The following is a 15,033-nucleotide window of genomic DNA, read 5'->3' on the forward strand; positions in this document are numbered from 1 at the left end:
AAAAACTGTTAGAGGGTAATTAATTTAGTTAGGCAGTCACATGACTAACTTAAAATTTAAAAAAAAACTGTTTTAAGCACATTTTTGGAATTCTCATTACATTGTCGATTCAAAGTTTGGTACAGTCAGGTAGAAAAGCGGTGTCAAGGTTTGAACTGCCAAATATTGACTTGAAAACCTGATCCTCACTAAATTTCCTATTCAATAACCGAAAAAAAAACTACAAAATTTAGTACAATCAAAAAGAAAAGCGTGTCAAAGTTTGAACTGACAGAAACACAGTTTGAAGAACAGTCCAGGACAAAATCGCTGATAAAACCCAATTGTAATAAGAAAAAGTTTGTATTAAACACATTTTCTGAATTCTCATTAAATTTTCTATCTCATAACCTGAAAGAACACTGCGAGATTTGGTAAAATAGCGGTGTCAAAGTTTGAACTGACAGAAACACAGTTCAAACAAACAGTCAACGACAAAATCACCTCTAAAACCTACTTGGAGTGAGAAAATGACTGTTTTAAGCACATTTTTGAATTCTTCATTAAATTTCCTATCCAATAACCTGAAAAAACCAGTACAATCAGTGAGAAAAGCGGTGTTTAAGATTGAACTGCCAGAAACACAGTTTGAAAAGACAGTCAACGACAAAATCGCCTCTAAAACCCACTTGGATTAAGAAAATGACTGTTTAAGCACATGTTTGGAATTCTCTTTAAATTTTCTATCCAATAACCTGAAAAAACCAGTACAATCAGTGAGAAAAGCGGTGTTTAAGATTGAACTGTCAGAAACACAATTCCAAAGACAGTCAAGAACAAAATCGCCTCTAAAACCCACTTGGAGTGAGAAAATGACTGTTTTAAAGCACATTTTTGGAATTCTTATTAAATTTCCTATCCAGTAACCTGAAAAACCCAGTACAATCAGGGAAAAAAACGGTGTTAAGTTTGAACTGCCAAAAACACAGTTAAAGACAGTCAAGGTCAAAATCACCTCTAAAACCCACTTGGAGTGAGAAAATGACTGTTTTAAGCACATTTTTGGAATTCTTATTAAATTTCCTATCCAGTAACCTGAAAAAACCAGTACAATCAGGGAAAAAAACGGTGTTAAAGTTGAACTGCCAAAACACAGTTTTAAAGACAGTCAGGTCAAAATCACCTCTAAAACCCACTTGAGTGAGGAAAATGACTGTTTTAAGCACATTTTTGGAATTATTATAAATTTCCTATCCAGTAACCTGAAAAAACCCAGTACAATCAGGGAAAAAACCTGGTGTTAAAGTTGAAACTGCCAGAAACACAGTTTTAAAGACAGTCAAGTCAAAATCATCTCTAAACCCACTTGGAGTGAGAAATGACTGTTTTAAGCACATTTTTGAAATTCTCATTAAATTCCTATCACTAACCTGAAAAACTAGTACAATCAGTAAGAAAAGCGATGTTTAAGTTTGAACTGCCAGAAACACAATTCCAAAAGACAGTCAAGGACAAAATCACCTCTAAAACCCACTTGGAGTGAGAAAATGACTGTTTCAAGCACATTTTTGGAATTCTCATTAAATTTCCTATTCGATTCTCCAAAAAAACTCCAAAAAATTTAGTACAGTCAGCGAGAAACGTTGTGTCAAAGTTGGAACTGCCAAAAACAGTTTGTAAAGACAGTCAGGTACAAAATCTCGTAAACGGTAGATATACCGTTTTAACTGTAGACCTGGCAACATTGACAGCTCCATGGAGCCAAATTTTACAGTTGTGACGTTAAGGAACACTTTTATACTTTTCTTACGTCACGTGACAGCTGTCAAAACTGTCGGAACCCGTTTACCAATAACCCGAAACTATAGAAGTACACTGGAACTTGTGTTTATAGCTCCATGAAGCCAAATTTGACAGTTGGAAAATGTTCAGAAACACTTTAGTACTTTACTTGCGTCACGTGACAGCTGTCATAACTGTTAAAACCCACTCACCAGCGACCTGAAACTATAAAATGCCAAATAGATGTGTTTCTTCGAGGAAATACACTGTAAGTTGTGTTTACAGCTCCATAGCGTCAAATTTAGCAACATACAACTAATCTGCGTATTACAATTATTGTATTTTCGCGGTGAATGGGTTTTGACAGTTGACAGCTGTCAGGCAACGTAAGAAACAAGTGTCACTTAGCCTCACTACCATGTCAAATTTGAGGTGTAAATACAAGGTACCGCTGTTTTCCATTTAATGGTTTCATCTCACTGCTGAGTGAGTTTTTTAGTTTAGTTTTTAGAGCCAAGTGTCATAACTGTCAAGTGTAACGTCTTAAACTGTCATTCATCGTCACATAACTGACAAATTTAACCCCACAGAGTTACGAATAACAATTTACGGCGTGATTCATCAAATAGACGCGACTATTTAACATTTTAGAGTTTTACATTACTGTTTAATGAGTTTTGACAGCTGTCTATAAGCTTGTTATTAAACGTCACAGCTAGTTCAGTTCGTCAAAGTGATCAACGTTTTTCCAACCACACAAATTAATAAAACAAATAATAACTGAATCGAGAGTTTTGGCAACATTGATTTGAATGTAATTTTCAAGCTTCTTAACATACTGCACATAATGAAAACAAATCCCATCGTGTGGGTTATCACATGACAATTCACTGTGTCACTTTTGACAATCCTTTTTCAACGTACAACTAAAATGTCGGGCAACAAAAACTTGGATGTACCCTACAAAAGACTGTCTGAAGATGTGCTGGCGCCACGTCCCAGCATTCTTCTACCCCACTTGCAAGAATCGGAGAAGAAATTCTTCGAGCTCGTAGTCACGGGCGATGTTTTGGCCGTCAAGGACTATTTAGAGAAAAACCCTGACTTTAACATCAACTGTACCAACTTCCAGGGCGTGTCCGCCCTACTGATTGCCGTGCAAAATCACATGGAACTGATGGTGGAGTATCTGCTATCCAGACCGGGGATCGAAATCGGAGATTGCATTCTACACGCGGTCAAAGATAACCAAAGAAAGATTTTGGAGGCTTTGTTGAAGAAAATGAACGAAATTGCTCCGAGTTTGGAGTTTGTCGGGGTGACCCACAGCACAGACTTCCCCGACTACGTCACTCCATTGATTTTAGCCGCTCAGTGTGGACACTATGAGATTATAGAGCTGTTGATACAACGCGGACATAGTATCAGCAAACCGCATCCGCCTAGTTGCAGATGCTCGGATTGTCGCAGACATTTAGAACGCGATGACTTGCTTCACGCTGAAAGTTTACGGCTCAACTTGTACAGGGCTGTGTCCAATCCAGCCTACATTTGTCACTCGACTTACGATCCTATTTTGGCAGCCTTTCAGTTGGCGAAAGAGTTGAAGGACTGCTCGGGTATTGTGCCTGAATTCAGGATTGCCTACACCGAATTGTCTACGGAAATCAGTAATTTTGCTGTGGATCTAATCGCCTGTTGTCGGAGCACAAGCGAAATGGAACTGATACTAAAACAACCAGCGGGAATGAGCGCAAGCATTTATACCCTTCCCCGTTTGGCTTTAGCCATGGATTATAAGCAGAAAACTTTTGTGGCACACCCCAATACACAACAAATCGTTGAAGCTACGTGGTGTGGAGACTGGCACGAGTACAAACTGAAATCGCCTTTAATCAGATACGCTCTACCTGTACTACGTATGTTCACTCTACCGATAATAACTTTGATGTGTTTGGTGGCGCCTAATCATTCCCTAACCAGACACTGGAGCATCCCTCTAAACAAAATGATCACCCACATTGCAGCGTATGTGGTGTTTTTGATTGTAATATTTTTGGAATCCAACCTGGACAAAACCAATCAAAAGCGACAGCCCCCAAACTCTGGATTGGAGTATGCGATTGCAGTGTTGGTGGCGGGGAATATATGGACTAGTCTAAGAATGCTCCTGCTAATTGGGCCTAGAGTGTATTTTAGGAAACTTTGGAACTGGCACGCATTGATTAACAACACTCTATTCGTGTTGACTTTCCTGTTTTGGCTTGCCTCCTACTTTGACGCGCTCAATAACGACCAAGTGGATTTGGAGCGTAAATACTGGCACCATTTGGACCCTCTGCTAATAGCGGAAGGCACTTTTGCTGTTGCAGTCATTATGGCCTATTTCAAGCTTCTGTTCTACTGCAGGCTCAATTACTATTTAGGGCCGTTACAAATTTCGTTAGGAAAAATGTGCGCCGACATGGCCAAATACTTTATAATTTTCACTATAATTATTATATCATTCAGCGCGGGTTTGTGCAGGTTTTACCAGTACTACGATGGAATGGTGCAAGTGGACGAAAACCAGATGAAAACCCAACAAGTGTCTTCGTTTGTAGACTTTTCGGCCACCTTAAAAACCTTCTTCTGGGCTATTCTATGCATGGCCCCTTTAGAAAGCGCTGACGTAATAATCGAAAATTTACCAGGGGACACCCCCACCAGTACTGTTATCAACAAGCACAGCTTCACGGAAGCAGTAGGCTATATTTGTTTCGCCCTGTTTGAAGTGTTGATAGTGATCATGATACTCAACATGCTCATCGCCACAATGTCCTCCACGTTTCAACGGGTACTGGACAATTTAGATGTTGAATGGACTTTCGGAAAAACTGATTTTTACCTAGAATTCATGTTGCACACCACGGTGCCGTCACCGTTTAACTTAATACCCACACCGGCTGGTGCTACCATGTTTCTGGAGATGATGAACGGCACCAGAACGGCGGGGAACACGGACATGCAAGGTGGTTGCTGTCAACGAGCGCCCCCTGCCAAAAAAGCCTCGCTCGATAAACAGGAAAATATGATCGAGTACCCGGCACTGATGTCGTTGCTGGTGCAGCGGTATTTCCGGGAAAAAGACGAGATGAACCAGGCTGCTAGCGAAATGGACCTGTTGCGACAAGAGATTCACGAGTTGAAAGTGTTGCTCAATGATATTATAGCGGAAAAGGAAGAGTAGAGATTTATTTTGCCTTATACTTATTGTTTTTATCATATTATTTTAACTAATCAATAAAAGTATTAATTGATTGAGAGAACTTTCTTGATTGCTGAGGTATTTTGGTGTATACGCATTCGAGGTATTATGAGGCACTATCCCATTATTATGAAACATTTTGAGGTATTTTTAAGGTATTTATGAAGTATTTGAGAATATAACCAAGCTATACATTTCATGATGAAAAAAATTAGTACCTACTTGTACAGATTATTTTAAAAAAATGGAAAAAAACGCCAAATGATGAACAAGGATGCCAAATTTCATAAGAATTTTATTTTAGTTTATTAATTAATATAAAACAACTTTTTTCTTGAGGCACATACCTCCGAAAGGTGCCCCCTTTCCTAACCATACTTTATATGGCACTTTGGCGTTTATTTTTTATGTACTTTCTACCCTTCAAGTATCCTATATATTTCAAAATGTTTTGTGGAATTTTCATGGGAATTTTGAGCAAAGTAAAGCCTCTTTCGAGGAAATTTTGCGATATTTTAAAGAAGACATTGCAGTAGACAATACAGTGATCAATATAACAAAATTGACTGAAAATTGAACAGAATAGGCACATTTCAACGTTTAAACTACATTTTTAAGGTCACGTGAGAGTTTTTGACAGGTTTCAACTGGTTTTTACAGTGTTGCAAGCTAAAACTTGCAATATTAACGTGTATTTTACAATTTCAGGTTTTACAACTGTCTAAATTTAATTTACCAAATTTCCAACGTTTAACTACATTTTTAAGGTCAGGTGACAGTTTTTGACAGGTATCAACTGGCTTTTACAGTGTTTCAAGCTAAAAATGGCAATATTAACGTGTATTTTACAATTTCAGCTTTTACAACTGTCTGAATTTAATTTCCAACGTTTAAACTACATTTTAAGGTCACGTGACTGCTTTTGACAAGTGTCAGTTGGCTTTGACATTGTTGCAAGCTCAAAATTGCATTATCAACGTCACGCAACGTGTATTTTACAATTTCAACTTTTACAAGTGTCTAATCTTAATTTACCAACTAATCAACGTTTAAATTACATTTTAAGGTCACGTGACTGCTTTTGACAAGTGTCAGTTGACTTTGACATTGTTGCCAGCTCAAAATTGCAATATAAACGTCACGCAACGTGTATTTTACAATTTCAGCTTTTACAACTGTCTTAACTTAATTTACCAAATTTCCAACGTTTAAACTACATTTTTAAAGTCACGTGACTGCTTTTGACAAGTGTCAGTTGGCTTTGACATTGTTGCAAGCTCAAAATTGCATTATCAACGTCACGCAACGTGTATTTTACAATTTCAACTTTTACAAGTGTCTAATCTTAATTTACCAACTAATCAACGTTTAAATTACATTTTTAAAGTCACGTGACTGCTTTTGACAAGTGTCAGTTGGCTTTGACATTGTTGCAAGCTCAAAATTGCATTATCAACGTCACGCAACGTGTATTTTACAATTTCAACTTTTACAAGTGTCTAATCTTAATTTACCAACTAATCAACGTTTAAACTACATTTTAAGGTCACGTGACTGCTTTTGACAAGTGTCAGTTGGCTTTGACATTGTTGCAAGCTCAAAATTGCATTATCAACGTCACGCAACGTGTATTTTACAATTTCAACTTTTACAAGTGTCTAATCTTAATTTACCAACTAATCAACGTTTAAGTTACATTTTAAGGTCACGTGACTGCTTTTGACAAGTGTCAGTTGACTTTGACATTGTTGCCAGCTCAAAATTGCAATATAAACGTCACGCAACGTGTATTTTACAATTTCAGCTTTTACAACTGTCTTAACTTAATTTACCAAATTTCCAACGTTTAAACTACATTTTTAAAGTCACGTGACTGCTTTTGACAAGTGTCAGTTGGCTTTGACATTGTTGCAAGCTCAAAATTGCATTATCAACGTCACGAAACGTGTATTTTACAATTTCAGCTTTTACAACTTTCTTAATTTTAATTTACCAACTGATCAACGTTTAAATTACATTTTTAAGGTCACGTGACGGTTTTTGACAAGTGTCAATTGGCTTTGACATTGTTGCCAGCTAAAAGTTGCATTATCAACGTCACGAAACGTGTATTTTACAATTTCAACTTTTACAACTGTCTAAACTTAATTTACCAAATTTTCAACGTTTAAACTACATTTTTAAGGTCACGTGACGGGTTTTGACAGGTGTCGGTTGGCTTTGACATTGTTGCCAGCTAAAAGTTGCATTATCAACGTCACGAAACGTGTATTTTACAATTTCAGCTTTTACAACTGTCTAAACTTAATTTACCAAATTTTCAACGTTTAAACTACATTTTTAAGGTCACGTGACGGTTTTTGACAGGTGTCAACTGGCTTTTACAGTATTGCAAGCTCCAAAATTGCATAATCAAAGTCACGTGATGTGTCTCTTACAATTTCAGCTTTTACAACTGTCTAAAATAGTCTAAATTTAAATTACCACATTTTTAAAGTTTATACCACATTTTAAAGGTCACGTGACTAATTTCGACAGATGTCAACTGGCCTTTACAATTTTGCAATATCAGAATTGAATCATCTAAGTCACGTGACGTGTATTTTGCAATTTAAGTCTTTACAAGTGTCTAAATTTAATTTATCAATTTTCTAAAGTTTAAACTTTGTTTTGAAGTTCACGTGACTGTTTTTGACAATGTAAACTGGTTTTTGCAGTGTTGCAAGCTCAAAATTGCAACAATTTCAGCTTTTACAACTGTTTAAATTTAAATTACCAATATTACCAACTAATTTTTCAACCGTTTCTTTTAAATGATGTGTCTTTACTTGACGCGTGCTAACTTGGTTACTATGACAGTTAGAAGATTCGTGCAAACGTCAAAATATAATTATAGAAACATAATTTCAGGGAACCGTACAAAAAATATTTTTTGTCAGAATTTGGAAAAACAGTCACCCGACCTTAGAAAATCAGTTTTAAGCTTTCGGCGCAAGATCAAATCATGTGTCAGAAATGTGGAAAAACTTTTACGTTATCACCTAACTTAACCTAAAAACTGTCACGTGACTTTTAAAAAAAACTCCAATTTCTACTCATGGACCTATAAACAAGCATTTAGTATGATGTATTAACTAAAACAGTGCATTTAAGCAAGTTTTGTAGTTGCTTACTTTAGAGTTTCAGGCCGCATTGGTTTTCAAGCTCCGTGGAGCGAGTAGAGCTAAAGTGACGTCACAATGACGTAATTTGACAGTTGGTTAAATTATGTTTTTGCCAAATTACGTCATCGTGACATCACATTCGCTCTACTCGTTCCATGGAGCGCGAAACCGAATGCAACCTTAATGGCCTCTTACTAAACAGTGTGACAGATGCAAATCTGTCCACAACATACATTTGTACGATAAAACTGTCAAAAATGTATTCATAAACCTATAAACAACCAGCAAGTGGTGATTAAGCAGTGTTTTGTAATGTAACAGATTCATAGAGTTGTATTAACAAGTCATTTAACAGCTTCATGGATTGGTATTTGACAGTTTCCAAGATTAGTTTAGTTTATGACAGAATGAAATATGATTAAAATAAACAAATACACGTCACCACTGTCTAATTTAACTTTTTTAACCCTGTATACTGGGGGTCCCAGATAAAAGTAACTGCATGGGGATTTCGGAAACCGTAAGAGGTTCAATTTTGGTCAAATGGGGGAAAAGTTGCGCTATTCTAAGCCCGAGAAAGTTTTCAAAATATCGACCAAAAACTAAATGTTGTATTTTTCAAAAAACTGAAATATGTAAAATGGCGTAAACGATTTTTTTCTAGTTTTTGGTACAACAATACAATAAAGAACCAAATTACTTACCGGAATTGTAATTCCCCCTTTGGTGGTGAAAGTTTCATAGAATCCCCTATAAGTAATGTCCTGGTTCATATCCAGTACGGGACACTACACAAAGGACCAACTTATAAGCTACCAAAGCGACGTCATTGGAAAACATATTTTTACAACTTACGCTGACGTTCTGGATGCTGATTACGGTGCAAATGTTATCATCGGAAAACACCTCCAGTATAACAGTGTCGTAATTCGAACTGTTGACGTTCTCCTCGCTCGAATTGTCCGGAGATGTAAAGTTGTAAAAAAAGTACCTAAGAAAACAATAACAATGTGTGCAAACGTTTTCAAAGGAGCAAATCGATTTAGTTCTTACTGAGGTTCACTAGGACTGATACTGAAGTTATAAAGGGTGCTGTGCTCTAATTGAAAATATTTGGGAAAATCAACAGTGACCGTAAAGTCCACGTTGGTAACTGACGAGGTCGCCAGAGTAACGATTGGGTTCTCGTGTTGCAATTCACGGTATTCTGCAACAAAAATGGTTTTTTTCCATAAAAAAATCCAAAACTATTGCACAGTCTAAAGCAGAGCTTCCCAAAGTGGTCCAGGTGGACCCTCAAGAGTCCACGGGAGTCTCAAAGGGGTCTACGTTGGCGTGACAAAAAAATGCGGGTTCACAATTCGTAAGCGGGGGTCCACAAACATTTTTATGTTTAACTGTTTACAATGTAATATGATAACCATAATAACAGTGTAATAATTACATTTATGAGTAAATACAACAAAAGAAAACATACATACTATTTCCTTTTTATTTTATCACCCCGAATGGATACATTATTTATAAATGGGATTCTATTGGATTCTTGTGCTGTGAGTAGCAGTAAAAAAGTGAATCGCTTTTTTCAATGATCTACTTTACTTTCTTAACATCCATTCACAGCACAATCAATTAATAATTAATTAACCAATTAATTTTCACTTTTTTTTTTCGAAAACTGTTAATCGTTGTTGAAACTCAGCCGCAACACAAAATTCCATAGACCTAATATTCAAATTTTTTTGTTGAGTTTTGAGAATATGGTATAAATGTAGCTTCAGGGGGTCCACCAAAATCAGCAAAATTTATAAAATGGTCTATGAGACAAAAAATTTTGGAAACCTCTGGTGTAAAGATATCATTGTTTGAACACCCTGTATATGTTCAATCCTGTTGCGGTTAGCACGGGGTGAAAGAGCAGTACACGAACAACATTTTGAGCTTTTTACAGTCTCTGAAACCCCAAAAATAAAGGAGATATAATTTCCAAACAAAAAGTTGAATATCTTGGAAACGGTTAGAGTTACGGAAATTTTGCATGAGACTGAAAATGTCCAAATTAAAGAATTTTTCTCAAAAAACATAATTTTTTTTTTCTTTGAGATATTTTTCACATTATATCTTCAAAATCTGTGGAAGAGAGTATCCTAAAGAATTGCATTTAAGCTTGACTTGCACTACAGTGTTCTAGGCCGGTTTTATCAGTTTTTTTCGCAAAAACTCTGTTCTGACAAAAGGAAGCAGAGGTTTTGATTTACATTTTGACGTTAAAACGAACCTCCTGTCACAGGAACCAAGTGTCAATAAATATAGTGACATTTTTAAAAAGCTTGTTACTTGCAATGTAACTATTTCCCGGTCAATATTTTGGTTATTTGTGATTTTTGAAAGAAAATTGTATTTAAGTAAAAGAAAGAGAAAATTACGAGCTTCATTTTGATGTTTGAACCGAACCAGCTGAGTAAAATTATTGTGTACCTAATATGCCAATAATGCACACCTAACCTAACCTGAAAAAGGCAAAATGAGTGCAATGATTTAACCGGAAATTGATAAACATACTTCGTGTTTAGAATTTGACAAAATCTCACCATTTTTGGAACACTCCGTATTCTTATAATTTTGTCTGATTCTCTGTTCAAAAAAACTGTCAAAACTGTCTTTATTGTTAAATAACTCGTTCATTTGCAACACTTTGTATCACCTTTTATGTGTCAATAGATAGAAAATTGAATGGGCTTTTCAAAAATATGACCGCCTGCTTCGTTTGGCCGCCAGAAGGCTCCAAAGCTAACTAAACGTTTTCCTTACCACTCTAATTACTTTGAGGGATTTTTTTTTTAAATCGGGCAGGTACGGTCCTGATATTTGGCACAAACCAAGCACAGTGACTGTCAAATCTAGAGCCGTAGCAAAACTGGAGAAATAAAATCATTAAAGTCGATTTGTGCTTGCACTAAGTGGCTAACATAACGCAAAACCCATTAGGAGAGTGATAGTGTTTCAGGCAAATCCGACCCTTACGAGAATTGTTATTTACAAAAACAGCATTTCAAGACATTTCCAAGCATTATGTCGTGTTAGGTCACGTGACCGTGTTTTTCTACTTTTTCAGCGTCAAATTAGTCAAAAGTGTTTTTGGTGCAACCTGTCCCTAAACCGTACATAACACGCCTATTTGTAACACTTTGTGTATACTTTTATGTGTCAATAGACAGACAACAAAATGAGCTTTCCATTGATGCAAAAAAAGTCCATTGGTTAGTGGTACCGTTTGCCGGCTAGAGGGCGTCAAGGTTGACCAATTTTTTTTGGTGTATCTTTTTGTTTAATCCTCAAAAACTCGTTTAATTGCTATATTTTTGGTAGAGTTTTATATGTCAATGGATAGCCAATGAAATGAGCTTTCTAAAAATATTCCAACTGGGGTTGATAGGTTGGACGGTTTGGCCGCTAAAGGACGTCAAAGTTGACTTATTACTTTTTTGTGAATTTTTTCTTCAATTGTCAATAACTAGCTTATTTCCAACACAAAAGAAGGTCAAAAGTACAGGCTGTATTTTGACGTTTAAACGAATTTTTCAGCTGTTATAGTAACCAAGTTGGCATGTGTCAAATAATGACACCTGTCTTCTTTAAAAAAACTGAAGAAAAGTGACAATTTGAAGGCAACCCTGAAGAGGACTAATTGAATGCTGTAATTATGTGTGAGGGATCCTGCTAAAAGGCTGATAAGAGGATTTTACAACAACTCTGTGTAAATTATGTAGGTAATTATGATATTTTTGGGTTTACCTTATCCATGGAATTTTTCCAGAATAATAAAATGTCTTAAAGGCTCATCTAAGATTTTTTAGTTAAAAAGTTACCCTAACATTGTCACATTTTTGTTTTCCTGGTGAAATAGACCATAACAAGCTAAATCTAATGTTGTAATAATATACAGGGTGTCCCACTTGAAATATTGTACTATTCAGCTTTTGAACACAACAACTACCAGTTAGGTGCAATTTCCTATATTTAATGACATAATAATATACAGAGTGTTCCATTTAAAATAGAGTGCACTTTTTTAGTCTTACACATATAACATTCATCCAAACAACCCAGACTTGAACAAACTTTAACTGATCCTACTTTGTGATTGGTCAAGAAAAGCAGCTTTCAGCTTGCATAATGCTGCAAAAATTATTGAGAAACTTTACCTGTTAGTTTGATTTTGCCACTTTTCAAAATATCATAACACAAGGTCCTGTTTGTGTTTGTGTAATAAGCTGCACCATTCTCGGTTTCCACCACAAGTGGTAGGTTCCAGGAAAGCAATTCTTTGGGTTGTCGGGTTGTGACCATCAAGGGAAGCTGCGCCGTAGCATTCTTTGTCGTAACAGTCACTCGAGGTGGTCCTGTAGGCTGTACCAAATACTGTTAATATGTTCTAGTTTGTTGGTAATATACCTAAGTTCATACCTGCACTATAAAGTTATTGTTGGAAAACTCGAGAATATACTCGTAGGTACTGTTAATCACCCCTGAATAGGTGGTAGAATAGTTTGCTGGTATTATTGTTGTTCTATTTAGGGACACAGCCAATGTGGGGTGAAGCACTAAAACACCTAAGATAAGCTGTAGTAACAGCATTTTTAGCTTAATTTGTCCGCGTTTGTTAACCAAACATTTTAAAATGTCTCTAAAAGGGCAACATTAAATATTTTAAGTGGTTTTTGATTACAAAGCAAAAAATCCCCTAGAGAAAAACAAAATAACTTTTTTAAGGTTAGGGGAAGGCAATTTGACATTTCTTCTTTTTAATCTCTTCTCTTTTGTTTGTGACATAACGTCCGAAGTTAGCTGCTTCTAATGTCAAAGTTTGTTTATGTTTATAGTTGGAATCATCATTTCTGCTTGTATTTGGTTAACAAAGACTTATTCTGGAATGTTAAGATGCAGTAATCCTGATATAAAGTCAACTACAATTAATATATGGCCATATATTAACAAATCACCGCCGCCTGTGAATTATGACCATAAATAGCTTCATGTACCATGTATGTTTTGGGAGAGGCTTCCACAACTGCAGAGACTATCACACCAAGGGAAGATCAGTTTAAAGATGACGACGGAAAGTATCTAGTGGTCCCTCTAGTTGTTATCCTGGTTGTAATGCTATTATCCTTGCTGGTAATTTCAAGACTGATTATCCTAGTCAAAGCTCTTTAAATCCCACAATTTGCAGGTGTATTGCATGGCAAAACGAAGAAAAATGAGTAAACTTCGCAGCGATATTGCCAGGTTGTATCATTTTGACCATCGCGAGTTGGAATGGGAACGGCTGAATCGCTATGAACAGTCTTGTTATGGTTCAAGGAATGTATTATCCTCAATACAAGATTCCCAGGATTATATGCCTATAAATAATTATGATGGTGATTATGGGTTAATTATAAAGTACAATTGAACAGTCAGATTGTATAGAACAAAGTAGTGTACAGAATAGGTTTTGTAAGTTGAAATTTTTGATCATGCAATTATTATTCTTGCCTGAAAGTGTGTTATTCTGTTTAATTTTTTAATATACCAAGACTCCAGGAGATTACTGATTTCTGTCTATATACTTATCCCTCTTAATTTATCAAAAATTGTCTGCATTTTTTGACTTTAAACCCTCTGTATAGTACTGTATTTGTACGAGTATGAACCATTTAAGTTATGATAGTGACTTTTCTTGTCCTGACCTGGAGAGAAATGGGTTTGATTTATTAATTTGTAAAATATAGCCTACCTCACTTTTCTGAATGGATTTTTGACTGCCATCTCATTTTTAATTAATAATCACTCCTAGTAGCAAACCCCAAAAGAATTATTTAAATTCAACAAACAAAAAGGAAATACAAGGATGCCAAACGTTGTGTTAACAGGACAACCAATAAACTCTAATCTACTATATTAACTTCAGTGTTGCCAAAACGTATTTTCTTTTTCCGAGTAGATGTGTTGAATAAATTGGGGCAATTCAAACATTCATTATATCTGTCGAACGTTAATGAGTCCAACTTGTGACGTCTTACCAATGTTGTTTGACTTTCCCTATACAGGCGTTTTAGTGAAATCTATAAGAGATCTAATAAATAAGTTATAATCATTCAAAAATTGATAAAATGCTATTTTCGTAAAAAGTGCAATTTTAGCGATTTTTAAATTTGCACAGCAAAGGGCATATTAATACCAAAGGACCTTAAATTATTATTTTAACCTCATCGCATGTCACGTTCTTGTCCAAATCGGATGTGGCTGTCGGAGCACGTAGAATCTTCTTTGAAGGAGTCACCTCAACTGAAGAAACTTCTTCTAGTAGATGTTCTCCTTTTGTTTATTTGTAAGGAAAAAATATCTCTACCAGCTGCAGAACTGGACGTCGTCCAAAGATAATGATCTAGAGATCTCTTAAAAGGCTCTTCCTGGTAAGATTTGCGGATCTAATGTCACGCGCCGCCATCTCCTCAGTGTAGCTTAATTAACATGCCCCGGGTAGACCGTCTTGAAGATCAGCAGATTACTCAATTCTATTATTTCTAGTATTTTTTACTTAACCTAACAATATTCAAATAGATAAAAACAAGTAAAGTAACCAATGGGCTTGGGACAACTCCACTACCAAATAAAGGCAAATTAATTGAAATGTAAACTGTTTTAATTATTAATAATAAAAACATGATTCTTACAGTTCTTATGACATAAGTCACTTCTTAACTCTATTTAAATTACTAACTCCCAATGTCGTAACCAGTTATCCTCAAATCTGGAATTTCTATACAAGTGTAATAAATTTGTAAAAAAAATGTCTGCAAATATAACGGAATCAAC

General features: G+C 35.8%; 3 protein-coding genes across 3 annotated transcripts in view; 2 read left to right on the forward strand and 1 right to left on the reverse strand.

Annotated features, from left to right (window-relative positions):
• Nucleotides 1-12,958, reverse strand: part of LOC145725911 (SID1 transmembrane family member 1-like) — a 35,318-nt gene extending 22,360 nt beyond the window's left edge. The window contains 5 exon segments of the mRNA XM_081974830.1: nucleotides 8,877-8,960; nucleotides 9,028-9,163; nucleotides 9,226-9,379; nucleotides 12,378-12,582; nucleotides 12,640-12,958. Of these exon segments, the coding sequence (XP_081830956.1) occupies nucleotides 8,877-8,960; nucleotides 9,028-9,163; nucleotides 9,226-9,379; nucleotides 12,378-12,582; nucleotides 12,640-12,810 (750 nt within the window). The 5' untranslated portion in view covers nucleotides 12,811-12,958.
• LOC145725912 (short transient receptor potential channel 4-like) lies at nucleotides 2,491-5,061 on the forward strand. The gene has a single exon (XM_081974831.1). It carries the CDS (start codon nucleotides 2,693-2,695, stop codon nucleotides 4,988-4,990), a length of 2,298 nt encoding a protein of 765 aa, XP_081830957.1. The 5' UTR covers nucleotides 2,491-2,692; the 3' UTR covers nucleotides 4,991-5,061.
• Nucleotides 12,959-13,028: 70 nt separating the features above from the next.
• On the forward strand, nucleotides 13,029-13,762 carry LOC145725925 (uncharacterized). The gene is made up of 2 exons (XM_081974849.1): nucleotides 13,029-13,350; nucleotides 13,406-13,762. The coding sequence occupies exons 1-2, from the start codon at nucleotides 13,216-13,218 to the stop codon at nucleotides 13,625-13,627; spliced, it is 357 nt and encodes a 118-aa protein (XP_081830975.1). The 5' UTR covers nucleotides 13,029-13,215; the 3' UTR covers nucleotides 13,628-13,762.
• The last annotated feature ends 1,271 nt before the right edge of the window (nucleotides 13,763-15,033 follow it).

The sequence above is a fragment of the Ips typographus genome, linkage group LG3, assembly GCF_016097725.1.
Source record: "Ips typographus isolate SLU linkage group LG3, UJ_Ityp_2.0, whole genome shotgun sequence".
NCBI lineage: Eukaryota > Metazoa > Arthropoda > Insecta > Coleoptera > Curculionidae > Ips > Ips typographus.